General features: G+C 42.5%; 1 protein-coding gene across 2 annotated transcripts in view; it reads right to left on the reverse strand.

The window, feature by feature from the left end:
- MYO3A (myosin IIIA) overlaps positions 1 to 20166 on the reverse strand; it is a 101765-nt gene that overhangs the window by 59687 nt on the left and 21912 nt on the right. For both annotated transcript variants that reach the window (XM_087712605.1, XM_087712604.1), the window contains exons 11-15: positions 19076 to 19286; positions 18396 to 18543; positions 5884 to 6037; positions 4312 to 4400; positions 2866 to 2995 (exon numbers count right to left, since the gene is read on the reverse strand). In XM_087712605.1, coding sequence (XP_087568731.1) covers positions 2866 to 2995; positions 4312 to 4400; positions 5884 to 6037; positions 18396 to 18543; positions 19076 to 19286 — 732 coding nt within the window. The remainder of the gene's footprint in view (positions 1 to 2865; positions 2996 to 4311; positions 4401 to 5883; positions 6038 to 18395; positions 18544 to 19075; positions 19287 to 20166) is intronic.

Genomic DNA, 20166 nt, shown 5'->3' on the forward strand with positions numbered 1-20166 from the left:
ATCAGTAGTAAAATAAATTGAAACCCACCACCGCCCTCCTCCCTTCTTTTACTAGTATTTTGAAAAGCACTGAAGGTCAGGGTCTTTACCCAGGCCTTTGGTGAGTATGAACCTACCCTTTCTTCCTTTTCTTTTTTCCCATCTGGCTTTGTTATCCCTACCATTTTTGCTCTTTTTTTTGGTCTTGCCTTGTTTTGTTTTCCTATTCTAAATATTTTTAACAGTTTTTAAACAGCTCAAAGTTGCAAAATTCCAAAGGTTAAAACTATTTCATTCCAAATGTGTTGTCCTTGGCTAAAGTCAGAGTCAAGGCTTCTATAATCCAGGGACTTCCTATACTTAGAAAAAGCATGTACAATACTTCCATGGCAAAATGAAAGCTATGCTGGTTACTGAAATAATTAACGATTTGCATTTTTCACTCTGTCCTCATAATTGCATTAAAATCAACAAATATTAAACCCCGCTGGCTTATTTTTATATGATATGATGTAACAGTCATGTTTCCTAATGGAAATAGATCCCTGAGGATCAGAGAATACATCTGGGGTTTGACCTTGCAGAGAGCTAACTAAAAGGCACAAGACTCATATTTGTATTTTATAAGCATAAAAACAGCTTTGCTGAGTAAAATTAAATGCCCATCCACATCACAAAAAACTGGGCTGCCCTAGATGCATCTAAGAAACATCCAGGAGAGGAGGTTAATAAGCATTTTTCTCTATTTCTATCAAGCTGCCTTAGATTTCAAGATTCCATTTCTCAGTATTACAGCCAATTTCTGTCACAATACACAGCTACGTAAGAACCTGGACAATGACTTGTCACCTTAATTTTTTTTTTTGTATATTATGCACAAATAAATCTTTTGACTTCATTTAATCCCTATCATGAAAAATGATTCATCTGCTTAGAGCAGCATAGCGAGATTGCAATTAAAATCAGAGGAGCAGGACCAATCAAAGAAATGGCAATCCTGATTGGTTATGTTCAAGGAAGCATGCTTTGGGCCTGCAGATTAATGGCAAAATATATTATTTATTCCCCTTAGGTAATTTTATTCATTAGATTTATATCCCACCTTTTCTGCAAGAGTTCAAAGTGGAGTATATTGTGAAGCCATATAGCCTTCAAATTTACTCCCATAACAGTATCACATGAGGTAGGCATGACTGAGAAATAGTTATTATGCTATATTCACCCAATACAGGTAATCCTGTTTAACTAAGTCAGCTGAAGAAATTTCTTGGATGAGAAGAAAAACATCAAAGAAAAACCAGAAAGTCCAGTTGCCACTTGAAAAAACACCTATGGGACAACCATGAAGTGAATCTCCACAGGCCTCATTTAACAACTTCAATTGAGACTGGAATTTTCAACGTTAAGCAAAAAGTAGGCTGAATTATGTGATTGTATCATTTAGTGATGGGAATTCTAGTAATCCTGAATGCAATAATTAGGCCAGGACTGTACTGTTGTTTCATCACAATTTCATGTTTCTCTTGCTCTGCCATGCTCAACTCTCTTCAACTCCCCTCCTTGCCTACCTCTCCATCATCTCTACCTTTTGGCTCCCTTGCATTTCACTGCTTACCACTTTTGTCCCAGCTGACCTTTGCTGTCTTCCTGCTTCTGCTTCAAGGGAGTACCTGGCCCTTTGTGACGACCTCAGGTGGCCTCCCTGAAGCCTCCATGCAGAGGACAGGAGGATATAGATAGGTGGGAGGGGACATGAAGTGCACACTATGTTTGTAAATGTGGACAGATTGCCAAATACCTGAATTTTGATCACATGACTTTGGGGCTACTGCAACATTTATTAACTTTGAGGACTTGTAGCTATCATTCACTCATTGCTGTTGCAACTTGAAACCGTTGCTGAGCAAATGGTTGTTAAGCGAGGACTACCTATACCTTTTTGCTTGCTGTAATCCAACACTAGCATCCACTACTGTTTGTGCACTAGTAGAATGTCCTTCAGAGAAGAATTTGGTTTGTGAGTAAATGGCCTCAGGTTCAATCCTATCAATTCTAAATAGGACTTTTCTTTAATAAGCTCCAACCTGAAAGATAGGCCTGAAATACTGGAAAATTAGAAAAAGTGTGAACTACTCTCTCTCGATCTGATGCCTTTCAAATATGTCAAATAATGATGAAGGACTAGCATAAAACATCTGTAGGACATTAGATCAGGATGGGATGCTCTCTAGACAACACTGAATCACATACAACAATGGCCAATTCAGAATAATGTGTCTTCCGATTTTTTTTAATCCTCTGAAAGTTGCAAGGATGTAATGACAGCTATAAAAGGGTAACATTATCAGTTTGATCCATATAGGTCAGTGATGGCGCCAAGTACCTAAACTGAAATGCAAGTGTGTGCCGGAGCCCCAGAAACTCGAAGACAAGCTGGCAGTTGCACATGCATACACTGGCCACCTGGTCTTCTGGATTCTGGCAAGCACATGTGCACTGCTCAGTTGATCTTCATACATGCTGGTGCCCCAGAAACCCGAAGACCACAGTGCTCTGGCATGCGCGAAGACAAGCCCGCCGGCGTGCACGTGTGTGCCGGAAACCAGAAGAGCAGCTGGTGATGGCACGCGTGCCCACAGAGAAGGCTCTGCGTGCCACCTCTGGCACATGCGTTCACCCTCACGGATATAAGAGGTATTACTAAGGGCAGGACACTGGAAAATCACAGATAGGAAGCAGGGTCCTGGATAAGGTACCAATTGCATGGCCTTCAGTAGTATTCCTGTATGGTGGTTATCATGGCTGATAGTTCCTTCTAGGGAGCCACAAAATGGAAAGATAGCAAAGAATATTGGCCCTGGCAAATGCAAGATAGGATTTAATTACCTGTTTTGGTAAGAGGGTGGGCTGCTAGCAGCCGAATCAAGTGATTCTGAGAGGATCGCAGTAGTAGTATAATATCATCTGGCAAAGTATCTCTGTTTTTGGCTAAGAACCCATTTACATTGTAAAGAACCTGAATGAAAATACAAAAGGACAGGAACAGTTATTTAATGCCATTTTTTCTTCAGCTGCTTCTCTGTTCTTGAATGAGAAAAACAAAAGGTTCTTTGGAGATAAAGTAGACTGAATCCACCAAAAATCAACAAATCATAAAAAAAATCATGAAAAAGAAAACAAGGAAGATGACGTTCAGCTAGCATATGAATAGACTGATTCACTTTGGAAGACCATGGAGGGAATGTGATTACTGCACAGGTCTGCTGTTCAACTGAGTAGGCGGTTAGAGGCCTGCTAGTCAAAAAGATATATAATATACAATATATAAGGATACTGTAAATGTGTGAGGAAGAGAGTAGGCTGCACTCCCAGCAGAAGAGTATGTGTACATGGCAAAAGGCCCTACACACAGTACCCATGGCAACAAATACTTGCTTAAGGCTCTTCCTCAAGACTTTGAGATAGGTGTGCCTTGAGTTTACAGGGAAGATTTACAATTTGGTTCTTCCTCATGGACAGTGAACTTGGGGCTACTGGGAGATGAAAAATAACCAATGTTAATAGTGGTCTTTGTTTGAAGAAGGAGATGTACAAAAAGACATCCATTCTGATGCAATTACAAGCAAACAGCTCAGTATTGTTGTTCCACACATTCCAATGCAAGTTGGAACAGTTCTCAAATTATACTGGATTGCAATTAAAATCCAAATCATCTGGAAAATACTAGCTCGAGCAGACTGTTTAGCTTTAACACAGGCTGTTCAGATTGGTGTCTCTTATGCCAATTTAGCAAGAACAGGATGACCAATGATATGAGAAGTAGCTCTAAGGTCTATGTGACCCATGAAGTTGAATATACCATGAATTCTTGAGCACATAAAGGCAGTTACAATAGCAGTTTTGTACGAAATGGATTTCAGGCTCCAGGCATACGCGGCAATGCTGTTAAAAGAGCTGGTGTCCAATTTTATAATCTATTGTTTCTTTTTAGTGACTGTACTACTTATAAATGTTTTAAAGAAGAAAGTGTTTCATGTTTGTTCTATGATATTGGATGAATATTTTCTTTCTTTCTCTTTTTCTTTCTTTCTTTCTTTCTTTCTTTCCTTCCTTCCTTCATCTCTTTCTTCTTTCTCTCTTGCTCTTTCTCCCCCCCCCATACACATACAGAGAGAGGGAGAAAGAGAGATAAGATGTAAATGTGTTGCACAAATATTTGTAACCATTTAAGTGTAAAAAGCTGCTTAGACTTTTGTAATGTATTGAAACAAGTTAGCCCATCCTGTTATAAAATAATCACATTAATAGAGAAAAATTATTCAGTCTTTTTACCTGCCCTGCATAATGGTAAATGCCAAATGTCAAATCAATTCTCTTTGGTCTCCAGAAATATTTGGATTTCAAATTGTCTTCAAACTTTTCTGTAAAGATAAACACTGCTCTTATAACATCACCAATATTACCTTATCTTTTGTATCACTCATGTAAATATGCATTTAAAAAGTTTAAAAATATTTTGGTGATATGAAGGAAAATTACTCTGGAAAAGATGCCCTGAACTCCCTTCTACTCGGAGTTAAATAGAGGAAGACTTTATGGTTCTGCCTGATATTTCTGCTGAATAGCTTCTTGAAGCAAAAAATATTAGCTATACAGATACTATTAGCAGTGGGAATATTTTCACCCTGAAGGCATAAATGAAAACACTTCAGTGAGAAATCTGTGTAAAAATGGGTAAATCTATCAACTTCAACTTTGCTCAGTTTGATGCTTTTTCAACCATGAATTTATTTTGCCTGCCTTTTAAAAAGAAGTCTATGTGTAAGTTTATATATGTAGTTCCATAGATATTTCTACTAAAATGTATCTCATTCTCACTTTTTGCTAATCTATGTATTAGTTTAGCAATTATGACTTTTTGTAAACAATTTCCCCAATATATACATTTGGATATGTGTTTGCTTTCCAATCACACATTTTTGTAGGCATTTTGGATATGACTCTGGCATTGTAAAGTGCAGATTCAGAAGTGTCATAAGTCAGTATAACAGAGTTGGAATGGACCTTAGAGGGGTTCTTCTAGTCCATCCCCCTATGCCATTCCTGACAAGTGAAAGAGCAACTTCTGAAGGCAAGTCATTTCATTGTTAATTGTTCTCATTAGAAGGAAATTTCTCTTCAGTTCTAGATTGCTTCTCTCCTTAATTAATTTCCATCTATTGTTTCTTCTTGCCTTCTGGTGCTTTGGAAAATAGGTTGATCCTTTCTTCTTTGAATGTTGGAATGCTGCTATCATATCATCCATACTCCTTCTTTTCACTAGACTAGACAAACCCAATTCCTGCAACTGTTTTTGATATATTTTAGCCTCCAGTCCTCTAATCCTTATTGCCCTTTTCTGCATTCTTTCCAGAGTCTATACATCATTTTTATAACATGGTGACCAAAATTGGATGTAGTATTCCAAAAGTGGTCTTACTAAGGGATTATGAAGTGATTCTAATATTTCACACTATCTTGATTCTATCTGTTTTTGATGCAGCCTAGGATTGAATGTTTTTTTGGCTGCTGCCACATACTGCTAGCTCATATTTAAGTGATTGTCCATTAGGACTCCAAGATCCTTCTCAGTTACTACTTGTGAGCCTGGTTTCACCTAATCTACAGTTGTTTTTTCTTGCCTTAGTGTAAAACCTTACATTTCTCTACACTGTTTTTCATTTTGTAAAATGGGCCCAGTGTTAAAATTTTGTTGGGATCCATCTGGATTTTGAGCCTATCTTCTGGGGTGTTGATTAAATGTGAATCAGGTAATTTTAAAGAAATCTGCGAAACAATCCTATTTCTTTTTCAACCCTAAAAAAAGGCCAATATATCTTTATGTACAAGTTGCCTATAGCTTACCAACAAGTGTCTGATCAGTGGCTTGAGGAAAACTACTTTCTTCATCAAGAAGTGACAGTAATCCCATCGGCTTTTGTAGGAATATATCTAACAGTGGTTTGTTGTCCTCATACTCAATAATTCGTGCATCAATGCCTTCGTTGAGGTATTCATTCTGTAGGAAAATTTTAAAAAGTGTTTTTCTCAAGTATTTTGTAAAGATACCCAGTGTATGTGAACAATAGGAAAAGTAAAGCAAATGGATTTAATAAAAGATTTAAGAACTATGGTCTGAACCTAAATTTCCAATCAAGCAATAAATCCTTCTGTTTATTTACTTGACCACCAATCCATAGCACAGTTGGGAACAAGCAGCCAACAATAGCCATATGTTCCCTACTAAAATTTACGGAAACCTCGGATACAAGTCCTGCTTATTTTCTTATCTCCTGCCCATACCAGTTTTTAAATTAGACTAGATTACACAGAAGAGTAGGGAGTGGAGTGAGCCATGAAATTAATTTATATAATTGATTTAAACCTTTATCATAATAATTATCTTAATACTACCCCAAATATTCTTAGAGGATCATGAAAAAAATGCCAGGAATCAAATCAAATAATAATAAAATCCAGTAATAACTAATAACGATAAGATCACCAACATGATCTCCAATGTCCACTTACGGATATGGGACAAGAAGAAGTAATAACTAAATGAGGTGGTATTAATATTTTCATCCCTCTAATCATTATTTGTCTTTAGCACTGGAATAGTTAGAACAGTGTTAAAAAAACTGTAAGGAATCTAATTTTGTTCAAATTTAAATGGTAACTTTATAAAAGATGAACTGAAAAGACAATGTGGACAATTGGGATATTAAATCTTTACCTAACAAAGCGTCAGTTGACTTTCTCAACTGGAAGACAGTTGAGGTTCCTCATTTGGAATGAACTTGAAATCTGATGAAAGGAGTAGCACAGAAACCAACTAAAGCCCTCAAAACATCTTAAGCAAACCTAAGATGCAGCAGCCAAAGTGGAAACAAAGGAGTAGTCATTTACAACATAAATTGTAAAGGGCAGCCGCTGCCATTATGTAGAACAGATAGGTAGGAGACTAGCAGAGTACATCTAGAATCAACAACTAGCAGCCAGAGACTCAATTAAAACTTCCACATTCCAGATTCCTACTCAGTGGTGGATTTTAATGACACTTCTTTCTCTAGGATAGAGGAGAGCTAAATTTGGTTTGCATGATAAACACGTATTGCATTTCAAGTGCTATGTCGCTGGCACTTGGCATGTTCCATTCAGAAATAGAAACAGTTGCCCAACCTTTCCCAAGAAATTGAGAGAAAACCAATTAAAAAGAGTGTTAGAATAATCCTGCTGGCCAAATTTTCATTCAGAATTTTGTTTCTTACACCAAATATCTCTGAAATGCTTCCAAACAGGAGATGATCTGCCATAGTTGTTTTCCTATAATATCTGGAGGTATTCAGCCCCTAACACAGAAATAACATTGAGCCTAATCAGGCTTGGAAGCCATCTTCTGCATTGGGCCTTCCGGCCTGCCACATTCAATGGTGTGGGAAATTGGGAGTAGGGATTATATGGAATATAGGATACATATAGTCAAAATAACATTCCTTTCTCAGAGAGTCAAGAACATCTTGCCCTGCACCTGGAAGGGCATGACTAGGAGGCATCTCCAGTTGGGATGGTGCCAAATTGGACCAAGTGATGGATATGTGGGTGCTGGGCAGGGACTTGGGCTTTAATTTGAGTGGGGAAAACCTGGAAACTTTCAGATTCTGGTTTTCCCAGATGTGCCAATATGACACCTCTAATAAAATGGAACTTTGAGGAACTTCAAGCCTCGGAGTCTTCTTTCATTGGGGGATGTTCCTTGGAACCCTGACAGAGTCTTCACAACCATTTGACTGGTTATAAATATCTCTTCCATGAATTTATCCTATTTATCCTTTTTAAAGTCATCCAATTTAGTTCTCAACACATATTGTGACAATGAATTCCATGAATGAATTCCATAGATCAGTTATGTACTCTATGAAGAAGGTAAGACTTGAAATCCAATAGGAAAGAGTAGCAGACAAACCAACTAGAGAGCTGAGGTGGCGCAGTGGTTAGGGTGCAGTACTGCAGGCCACTTCAGCTGACTGCTATCTGCAGTTCAGCAGTTCAAATCTCACCGGCTCAAGGTTGACTCAGCCTTCCATCCTTCCGAGGTGGGTGAAATGAGGACCCAGGCTGTGGGGACAATATGCTGACTCTGTAAACCGCTTAAAGAGGGCTGAAAGCCCTATGAAGCGGTATATAAATCTAACTGCTATTGCTATTGCTAACTAAAGCCTTCCAAAACATCTTAAGTAAACTTAAAACTTAGGCAAGGCTGTCCTTTAAAAGCATATCAAGAATAATCCCAATCTGTTCAGAGTGGCACAGGAAAAAATTAAGTCTGGTGCCAAAGATCAAATTGATAAGTTGTCCCAAAACTTGGCATTTCTCCATAAACTTCCATTCCTGTTTTCTGCTCCCATGACTCCCCAGTTTCAACCAGTCATGTGCTTGCTTCTTCTTCTTTTTTTTGTTGGGCTGCTCTTCGGAAGACCTCAAGAATGTAGGCCTCAGGCCTTATTCTTACCAAAACCTCACTAGAAATGTAAGATAAAAGAATGAAGCAAAGGGCATGTACTGGAAAAACAAAATAGAAGTCATGCCATTTGTGCTTTCTGAGATAGAAGCAAAAAGTCTAGGAGTCCTCATCCGTGCACATCAAGCCACATTCCTGACATGGCACAGCAGGAGGAAGTTTGTATCTGATAATATGCTCATGGAGCAAGATCTCAATGAGAAATTGGTAATATCTTCTAGAATTCAGGAGAGGGACAAAGCAGCACTAGGTTGCCTCCCATTTCAATCTCTGGAGCCCTAAGAGGAATTACAAAGCTGTCATTGAAATTACTGGGTAACAACATTCAATTTAAGGGCTGAAATGCATTGCAACATTTTTTCTACACTATGGACAAAGCAGCTTCATCCATCTGGGGTTTCTGTAACATTTGTTCTTTCTCTCCAATGAAGAACACATTCCAAAGCAAATATCCCAAACGCTGTTTTAATCACCTGAATGTTCTTTCACTGCTTTCCTAAACCCCACAAGTCTGTTTACTGACCCGCCAAGTTTATTCATTTTTAGTAATTCGTTATCAGTTTTGTTTTACCCCCATCTTAAAAATCAAATACATTCTGCTGTTGTTTTAAATTATCCATCTTTCAAATTAATATGTGATATTTCCTACATGAAATAAAACTGCTCATTCCTACTGCCAATTGGATTCATAGTTAATATGCTTGCTGGCAAATTAATAACACAGTCACTTTTATATAAAGAATTGCTCAGTGTGCTGCCCATTTTTATTTTTATTTTTGCTCTTGAACCATAAATTATACTGTATGCCTTATTCCACATCAAAACAAAATTGCATTTGCACCAAACCTATTATCACTTCATTCTGTTGCCTGGATACTCTAAATGAGAAGCTTAATGCATTTTCAGACGGACATTTAACTTGTGCGGAATAATCAAACAATTGTGTCCAGAATACATACACAAACACACACCCTTCTTCCAATTTTACTTTTTTTTTCTCCTAAAGGAAGCCAAAATCGATTACCTTGGCTAGATAAAAATATATAAATTCAGAAATTATCAAGTTTTTTTTTCAGTTTCTTTTTCTACACCACACCATTTGCACAATTGCTCCTTAATGAGAAACAGTCTATTTCTCATTATATAAGAATATTATATATATAACAGTATATGCTCCTCATCCACTGACCATCCCACTTTCCCCACATTCAGAGCCACACATTGTTGATAGCATGTTCTGGTTAAAGCATGTCCATGAGATGTGGCTGAACATGCTACATGTTAGATATCAGTCCTAACTACAGTGGTTTCCACCAAGATTCTCTGTTCCAGTGGGAACAGAGGTTTAATCCTATTAGTCGAAGGGTTTGAATGCTCCCTATAAAAGGGCTGCTGTCAGACTTAAGCTTCACTGGATTGTTCTTGTTGTACTCAATAAAGAGCTGTTACCGTTAAGCCTCTGTGTGCCTATCCATTACCCAATCTAACACTGGTGACAAGGATGGAATTGGAAGGTAACTAGGTGAACCAAAAAGAGCTTAGCAATCCAGCAAGTACATCCAGCCCGGAGCAGAGTGCGGCTTCGAGTAGCCATTTTTGAGTGGTAAACTCAAATCGCCCTCTCTACACAAAATGGCTATGCACGCCCCACTGACTCCTTATGACCCAGTCACCAGGCACTGGGAATCATACATGCTACGATTTGACTGCTTCCTCGAGGCAAACAACCTCATGGGCCTTCCTGAAGGCCGCAAGAAGAACATGTTCCTCAGATACCGTGGCCGGGAAGTGTTCAAGATGGCGAAAAACCTTTCTGAACCGACACCGTTTCAAGCAGTTGCCTGGTCCGTGCTCCAGCAAACGCTGAAGACCCACTATTCGCCCAAGCACATTCGCCGGCATGAGTTTAACATCAGAAACCAGAAAGAGGGCGAGTTGATTAATCAGTACATTGCGGCACTTCGCAAGGCCGCAGCATACTGCAAATTCCAGACCTGGACGAGCGGATTCTGGACGAGCGGATTCTGGAGTGGATAATTTGCGTTGTGCAGGACATTACCCTGCAGAGGAGGTTACTCACAAAATCTAACCTCACTCTGCAGATCGCCTTGGATGAGGACAGGACGTCTGAATCAACCGCCAAATCTACTGAGACTCTGCAGAGCCAAAGCATACCACAAGACGTGCAAAAGAGTACATGCATACATTGCAAGACTGCAGAGCCCCAGAGCGAGGAAGGCAAGGAAGATGACAGTTGTCACATGCACAGTAGCCACGCCCAGGTGGCGTACGAATTCAAATTGTGTCTCCAACCTTGCGCTAGCTGTGGAGGAGACCATGCCAGATCGGCTTGCTGTTTCTGCGAGACAACCTGCCAGCACTGCGAGCGAAAGGGGCACATCACCAAGGTGTGCCGGAGCGAATTCCCTGCCACCACTTGGCAGCCTAGAAGCGCACCAAGCCACAAACAGAGGCCCAACCCAGGGGCCTGGCAGAAACCACCACGGCACTCAGAAGGTGACAAGAGGTTTAGTTTATTAGATTTATATGCTGCCCTTCTCCGAAGAACTCAGGGCGGTGTACAACATTAAAAGAAACACATAATACAAAAGTTAAAAAATAAATAAATAAAATATCCCAAACAAACCCAATTAGAATTGACAATAACATTTTAAAAAAATGAATTAAAATTAACAATGATCAATAATTTATTTTGTTTTGTTCAGGCTAGGCTGGCTTGCTGGAAAAGCCAACTTTTTAGGGTGCGTCGGAAGGACCGGAAGTCGGGGATTATACGAAGCTCCGGGGGCAGCTCATTCCAGAGGGAAGGCGCTCCCATAGAGAAGACTCTTCCCCTGGGGGTCGCTAGCCGACACTGTTTGGCCGACGGCATCCTGAGGAGGCCAACTCTGTGGAATCGAACTGGACGTTGGGAGGCTACCGGTGGCAGTAGGTGGTCTCGCAGGTACCCTGGGCCTAAGCCATGGAGCGCTTTAAAGGTCATAATTAGTACCTTGAATCGCACCCGGAAGACAACCGGCAACCAGTGCAGGCCACCTAAAAGGGTTGTAACCTGGGAACACCTAGGTGCCCTGATGATAACCCGTGCAGCCGCATTCTTGACCAGTTGAAGCTTCCGGGTGCGCTTCAAGGGCAGTCCCATGTAGAGAGTGTTACAGTAGTGAGATAGCAGGCTGAACCAGAGTAGGCCTCAAGCCTGAACCAAACTAGGGTCTCATGATATTAAGCTTTAGCTGTTCCTATATAGAAATTGCAAATGTTGCTTTAGGAAGTCTGCACATAAAACTGCTGTAGCAAAAGTCTCTATTTTAATCTGCTGGCTTGACTGTAAAAACTGTCTGGAAGGACATATTTTACTTCCTCAAATGTATGGTATGTTGGTTATTAGCTGACTATGTATTATTGCTTCCTGTAGACATAATATTACTGTAAATCAAGGGCAAATCTTAGGAGTGTATCCAAAAACTAACAGATGGCTTAGCTAAAAGCTAAAATACTATAAAAAGGAATTTCCTGATGTCATTCGGAGTTCAGGCCTTTGTCTCTGGACTTGCGCAATAAAACTTTCCTTCTCTACAGAGCTGGCTTCTGTGTCTTTTCTACAATAGTAGTCCAGGCGAGAAAGGACGAGGGCATGAGTGACTGTGCACAAAGCCCCGATCCAGGAAGGGGCGCAACTGACGTACCAGGTGAACCTGGTAAAAGGCCCCCCTGGTCATGGCTGTCAGGTGTTCTTCTAAACTAAGCCGCATATCCAGGAGGACGCCCAGATTGCGGGCCCTCTCTGAGGGGGCTAAAATTTCTCCCCCTATCATCAAAGATGGAACAAGATGCACAAATAGGGATGACGGAAACCACATCCACTCAGTTTGGAGGGATTGAGCTTGAGCCTGTTCCTCCCCATCCAGTTCCGCACAGCCTCCAGGCATCGGGACATCACGTCGAGGGCATCGTTTGGGTGGTTTGGGGTAGAGATCAAAAGTTGGGTATCATCAGCATATTGATGATACCGTACCCCAAAACCACGGATGATCTCACCCAGTTGTTTCATATATATGTTGAACAGGAGGGGTGAGAGAACCGACCCCTGGGGCACCGCACAAGTGACATGCCTCGGGGTCGATCCCTGCCCTCCAGTCAACACAAACTGTGACCGATCCGACAGGTAGGAGGAGAACCACCGTAAAACGGTGCCCCCCACTCCCAACCCCCTGAATCATCACAGTAGGATACCATGGTCGATGGTATCGAAAGCCGCTGAGAGGTCTAATAGGACCAGGACAGAGGAGCAGCCCCGCCAGAGATCATTGACCAACGCAACCAATGCCGTCTCCATGCTGTACCTGGGCCTGAAACCCGACTGAAACAGATCCAGGTAGACAGCTTCATCAAGGGACTGGGGAAGCTGACGTGCTACCGCATTCTCAACAACCTTCACTACAAATCCAAGATTGGTGACCGGACGATAGTTGGCTAAAGAAGCTGGGTCCAGGGAAGGCTTCTTAAGGAGGGGCCTCACCATCGCCTCCTTCAAGGCGGTGGGAAAGAACCCCTCTCTCAACGAAGTGTTGGTAATCGCCAGGAGCCAGCCTTGTGTCACCTCCCGGGAAGCCGAGACTAACCAAGAGAGACATGGGTCCAGCACACAAGTGGCAGCACTGAGTCTCCCCATAATCCTGTCCATGCCCTCAGGGGTCACAGGATCAAACTCATCCCAGATGGTCTCCACAAGATTCATCCCCGTCGACTCGCCCAAATCTACCCAGTCAGAGTTCAAGCCTGTCTGGATCTGAGCGATTTTATCCTGCAGATACTGAACGAATTCTTCAGCCCTACCCTGCAAGGGGTCTTTCCCAGCTCCTTGGTTAAGTAAGGAGTGGGTCACCCTAAACAGGGCAGGTGGTCAGTTATCTGCGGACGTGATAAGAGTGGAAAATGTTGCCGTTTTGCCGCTTTTATTGCCACTAAGTAGGATTTAATATGAATTCTTACTAGTGTTCGATCAGATTCGGACAGGCTGGCCCTCCAACCACTCTCTAGGCATCTTTTCTGGCGTTTCATCTCCCGGAGCTCCTCAGTAAACCAGGGAGCTACCTGGGATCGATACCAGGTCAGAGGCTGCAAAGGCACAACACGATCCAAAGCCGCAGTGGACGCCCTATCCCAGGCTTCCACTAGGGCTGCGGTCGAGTTGTGAGCAAGAGATTCAAGCTCCATCAGGAACTTTCAGAGTCCATCAGGCGCCTGGGGTGGAACCATCTATTTGGTTCCGCCTCCTTGCGGTGAAGGATAGCCGTATGGAAGTCAAGCCTGATGAGGAAATGATCCGACCATGACAAGCGTTGGATAGAAATATCCCCTAAATCTAGATCATTCATCCACTGCCCAGAGACAAAATTCAGGTCGAGCGTGTGTCCCCCATTATGGGTGGGGTCTTGAATTAACTGAGTTAGGTCCATAGCTGTCATGGAAGCTATGAACTCCCGAGCTGACTCGGATGTCTCTCCAATGGAAGGCAGATTGAAATCCCCCAGGATCATAAGCCTGGGGAAATCAACCGCCAATCCAGCTAACATATTCAGCAGTTCCGGCAGGGCCAATGAAACGTAGCAGGGAGACAGGTAAGTAACAAAAATGCCCACCTGAACACCAACGCCCCATATGCATGACAATAGAGTCACCTACCATACGTCAATTGGCCAAGTCCGCACCAGGCAGGCAAAAAAGCTGAAGGTCACAGTCCTCATCGAGGACTCTCTATGTGAGATGGAGATCGACACCGCCTCATTGCTGACCATCATGCCATGGTCTACCCTTAAGCAGGCTATCTCTAACCTACAGAAGCAGCTTCTACGCACCCCTGACATCCGTCTAGGCGATTACCAGGGGAACAGGGTCCCCATCGTGGGCCAAGGCACCTTCCAGGTGAAATTCAAGCAGTTCAGCAGGAAACTTCCAGTGACAGTGATCAGTGGCAACCTGCAGAGCCTCCTAAGGCTAGATTGGTTCCAAACCCTGGGCCTAGAAGTCACCAGTATCAACGCCTTGAAAGATGACAGCGCTGAGGCCATCTTTAAGAAGTTCAATGATGTCTTCGGCACTGGTCTGGGTAAGTATGTGGGGATTCCAATTTCCTTTAGTTTGGACCCCAACATAGCCCCAATTAGGCTAAACCCCAGGAGAGTACCTTTTGCGCTACAACAAAGCGTCTACTCTGTACCCATTGTATAGCACCTACTTCATTCACTAGGCCCAAGAAAAATCTTCGCAAAATTGGACATGGAGCAGGCATACCAACAATTGCCTGTAGATGGCGCTATGGCGGAGGCCCAAACCATTTTGACGCACAGATGTGCATTCAAATTCCACTGCCTGCAATTCGGCATTAGTATCACCCCTGGACTGTTCCAAAGCATCATGGAATGGCTTTTGCAGGGGATTCCAGGAGTCGTCCCCTATTTCAATGACATCTTGGTATCAGCTGCAATGGAGGCGCAACTTTTAAAACACGTACGAACAGTTTTGGCTCGAATTAGAGACAAAGGCCTCCTTCTCAAAAAAAGAGAAATGCCAAATTAATGTGCCAAGGGTTGAATTCCTAGGGTACCTGATCGATGATTCTGGGATTCACCCGACTACACAAAAAATTAAAGCTATCCAGGACGCCAACACACCTCGCAATCAAACCAAGCTGTAGGCATTCCTTGGGCTCCTTAATTTCTACAGCGTCTTTCTCAAACAGAAAGCCACCAATGCTGAGCTCTTATACCGTCTCCTGGCCAAGAACCCGAAGTGGTCCTGGGGCAGAGCTGAGGCTGCCACATTTGCTGCAGTAAAACGACTCCTGTTGGCGAACTCCTTTCTAGTCCAATACAGCCAGACTCTGCCGTTGGTGCTGACCTGCGATGCTCCCCCCCCCGGTATCGCTCCTCAACCACCGCATGCCAAATGGAACCAAAGCTCCTATTGCATTTTACTCCAGGACCTTGTCCGCCGCTGAGCGGAACTGCAGCCAGTTGGACCTTGAGGCTTTGGCTGCAGTGGCTGGAGTAAAGAGGTTCCACAAGTATCTATATGGCCGGGTCTTCAAACTGGTTACGGACCACAAGCTTACTGACTGGGGACCGACCTATCACAGTGTCACTTTCTCCACGGATGACCCGGTGGACCATCTTCCTAGCTGCCTACTCCTACCACCTCATCCACCGACCAGGCTCCACTTTGGAGGACGCTGATGCGTTGAGCTGCTGCCCGCTGCCTGAACTTCTTGCTGACCCTACCCCCGAGATGCCAGTCCTCCTCATTGACTGCCTTGAGACTGAGCCTGTCTCATCCAGTGATGTTGCCCATCACTCTGCCAAGGATTCCACCACCAAGCAAATTTTGAACTGGGTATGGAGGGGGTGGCCAAGGCAGCCTGTTGGGGTTGATTTTATAATGTATTTTGTCAAATGTGATGAATTATCGGTTGTTAATGGCTGTTTACTGTGTGTGTGTGTGTGGGGGGGGTAGTTGTTCCACCCAAACTGCTCAATGCAGTATTAGTGGCTTTACATGTAGAACATCCTGGAATTGTCAGGATGAAGTCTTTGGCTAGGAGTTACGTGTGGTGGCCTAACATGGACAGAGAGATTGAAGAGTGGGTGGCTACCTGCACACCATGCCAGGATTCCAGACCAGCTCCCCCAGAGGTGCCCGCTAAGGAGTAGGAGCGACTTCAAGCACCATAGTCTAGGGTGCATATTGACTTTGCTGGCCCAGTTCATGGCCAGACATTTCTAGCAGTTGTGGACGCCTACTTGAAATGGTTAGAGGTAGTCCTGATGACCTCCACTACAGCAGAAGCGATCATCAAGGTGCTACAGAGACTTTTCCCCATGCACGGCCTGCCCGACATCTTGGTCTCAGACAATGGGCCCCAATTCATGGCCATGCAATTTGAGATATTCCTAACAGCTCAGGGAATCAGGCATGCCCTGATCGCGCCCTTCCATCCGGCCTCCAATGGCCAGGCAGAGAGAATGGTGAGACCTCCAAATGGCCAGGCAGAGAGAATGGTGAGATCTCTAGGATGGGCCTGGGAGATTGTCAAATATGTGTTGATCACTATTTGCTAATTCAACACATTACACCCAGTGCCACTACAGGGAGAAGCCCCTCAAGCTTCTCATGGGTCGCCGGCTAAGGTCCCACTTAGACCGGCTACACCCCAATTATTCTGCCTCATCGTCCCAGACTCCATAAGCAAGATTTGGACATTTAGCGTAGGGGATTTGGTATATGCCCACAACTATGCTGGGGGAACTCTATGGATTCCTGCCACAGTGATAGGCATCACCGGCCCTTGCTCTTAGCTCTTAGAGCTCGAGGACTGTAGGATTTGGAGAACGCATATTGACCAACTCCGTGGCCGCCTCTCCAACTCCACTCTTAGACAACCAGAGGTAACTCCTGCACGAGTTAGCCAAAGCCCTACCCTAACGAAGCAAACACTCACTCCTTCCATGGCCAGCTCAAGCCCGAGGGGAAAACCTATCTGGTTATGTTGCAGGCACGCAGCAAGCTCCGAGCGAACCGGCTCTAGAAGCTCCAGCTGCGGCCTGTGAAAGGTTCCAGGAGCTTTCACCAAGCGGAGCTGCGGAGCAAACAGGTCCGTCCAACCTCTCCAAGGAAACCCCTCCTACTGAACTGCACAGGTCAGGCAGAGCTACCCAAAAGCCCGCCTACTTGCATGACTATGTTACAAGTAGGATTGTTCCAACCAAGAGGGGAGGGGTGTTAGATATCAGTTCTAACTACAGTTGTTTCCACCAAGGTCCTCTGTTCTCGCGGGAACAGAAGGGCCTGACAGCTCCCTATAAAAGGGCTGTTGTCTGACTCAACCTTCGCTGGATTGTTCTCACTTATTGTACTCAATAAAGAGCTGTTGTTACTATTAAGCCTGTGTGTGCTTATCCATTACACAATCTAATACTACAACATGAGCATGGTTATGGCCTGGTCATGTCTAGACCCACTTGTCCCATTTGCTGCATGAGTGACAGATTGGGAGCTTCATTGTCATTGATTGGTTCCTCAATAGTAAATTAAAACTATTCATCTTGACATCACTGTTGAGACCTCCTCTTCCTTATACACTTTTAAAAAGAAGCTCTACCCTCAGACCTTTTCATCTAGTTTTTGGAAAATATTTCTGCTTTGGGGTTGTTGTTGTTGTTTTTTTGCTATTTTGAAGCTGAAAAGTTGTTTTGTTTTTAAAGCTCATCTGGCTTACGAGAACCATATCCCAATCCTCATTTGGATATGGGAAACCTCCAGTGGTTCCCTCAACTAAAATTTTCCTCAGCAACACGAGCTGTGTTTCCACGTCTTTCAATAGCTCCTAGAACCATGATGCCAAACCTATAGCACGCATGCCAGAGGTGGCACACAGAGCCCTCTCTGCTGGCACGTGCACTGTAGCCCCAGATCAGATCTCTGTGGCATTTCTTTCCTGAACTTGTTTCCCTGCAAACAATAAAACAGAAGCTCACGAAAGAAAAAGATCTCACTGTTTGCTGCGCTGCTGGTGTTGGGATTCCCTGCCTCCCATTAGCCAGCTGGTCTTTGAGTCTCTTGATGCACATCCATGCATCCATGCATGTGCATGCACCTATGAACATACACGTGCACATTCATGCATGCCTGTGCATGCATGTCTGCATGTCCAAGTTCACATGTGCACACACACATTTCAGTTTGGACATGTGCGCGCACAGAGTTTGGGCACTTGGTGTCTAAAAGGTTTGCCATCACTATCCTAGAATATCACAAATGGAGAAAAATATATGCCTACCTGTTCCCATGCAAAGATATTTTGATTGAAGTAAAACTGAATCTGCTCATTGGCAATATTGATACAGAGCTGCTCAAAAGAATTTTTTTTGAAGTTTTCAAAACCGAAGATATCAAGAATTCCAATGTTTAGTCCTTTATCACTTCCACTGAAAATACAAAAGCTTTGTATTACATTTGAGTCTCATTCAGTTATTCCATTTCAACTTCACAGAAAGATGTTCAAAATACTTAGGAATTATGCTAGGCAGAAACTGGCAGAGTCTAATGTCCAGTTCTGGAACGGCTGTTTATCAAATGCTAAATATCCCAACTGCAAGAATTAATTTCTGAAAACAAAGGGGCTACAGAAACAATAGTTCTGTTCTCATTGCTCTTGGACAAAACACATATGACACACAAGTATTTGTATATCATGAGAAAAAGTTGTACTGTTTTCAATTTTTGTTTGGGGTTTTATCTATTTAAACAAAATAATTAGAAAAGAAGAAAAGAAGGAAAATAAAAAAATATTAAGAATATGCCTATACTTAGTATTTTTATATAAATATACTGAAACTTTTGAAAGGCTCTGAAAGGAAGATGACTATGCCTGTCCCTTTTATCAGACAGAAGACATCCCATACTGATTTTCAATTCATAAAGTCACCTCAACTCACAGAGGGGTGGAGGGAATCTTACCTTAAAGCAGTAGTTGGTTTGAGCAGGACATTAATATGATTGACTATCCAACTAAAGAGCCACCCATACAACGCTTTGGCTGTAGCATCTCTCACATCAATAGCTTTTTCCATTGTGTTTGGTCGTATAATTTTTTCCCCTCGAGTAACCACACAATGAGAGGTTAGGGCTTCTTGCAACTTGTTTGCTTGGATAAATAACAAGGAAGCAGCTAGAAATCAAGTAAATGGTGTTACTTCCATATTTCCATAGATGTGTTCAGACAGTTCAGGTCAATTACATAGTTTTGTATAAGTACCTCTCTTAAAGCATTCTTCAGTAATCTTAGGGTCTGAACATTACTTGTGCTCCCTATTCTTATTCAATATTATACGGGAGTTTTTCAAATGGAAGGAAGAATATTGCCCCACAGAAAGTACAAAGAGATATGAATCAATAATAAACAGAATAAAATTACCCAAAATGTTAACAACAAATTTAGTTCCCTGGAATATTATTTTTTATATAGCCAAAAGGCACTTGCCATCCTTCATGAGAAAGGTCTCAGCAAGACACTCAGCAGAAATAGAAAAATATTTTAACCGAATGAGGACTGAGTATGTCCTTCTTGCCATAATCTTTCTTCTCCTTTTGGCTTGTCTTCCCTTATTTTTAACACTTCTTTTTCCCTAAGCAGAAAACTGCAATGAAAGAATTACACTACTTATTAAAATGTCTGGATTAATTGCCTGCTAGTTTCAGCCCTGCCTGGATACATCAAATCTTGTATGGTTTCACAATGCAATGCCATGCAAGCTTTTCGCTAGAATTTGAAGCTTTCTCTTAAGTATACATGAGACGGTAGACTTTTCCCGGTTTTTTTTCTAAATGGCTACACTAATATTATTAGATATAATATCTCAACAGAAAACATTGAGGTTGAATGTCATCAGGGGAAATCTCATTACACTTGTAGGCATCCACAAGGTTATTGTGGCCAAACAGGGCTCACATTTGTTGACAAGGTGAATAAGGTTGGACTTAGGTCTCGAAGAATTTTATCAATAGCATTCTGCCATGTTCATATTGCTTCAGATTTCATAATGAACAAG

Source organism: Thamnophis sirtalis, unplaced genomic scaffold (genome assembly GCF_051295495.1).
Source record: "Thamnophis sirtalis isolate CommonGarterSnake01/CBP01778 unplaced genomic scaffold, rThaSir2_p1.2 scaffold_4, whole genome shotgun sequence".
Taxonomy (NCBI): domain Eukaryota; kingdom Metazoa; phylum Chordata; class Lepidosauria; order Squamata; family Natricidae; genus Thamnophis; species Thamnophis sirtalis.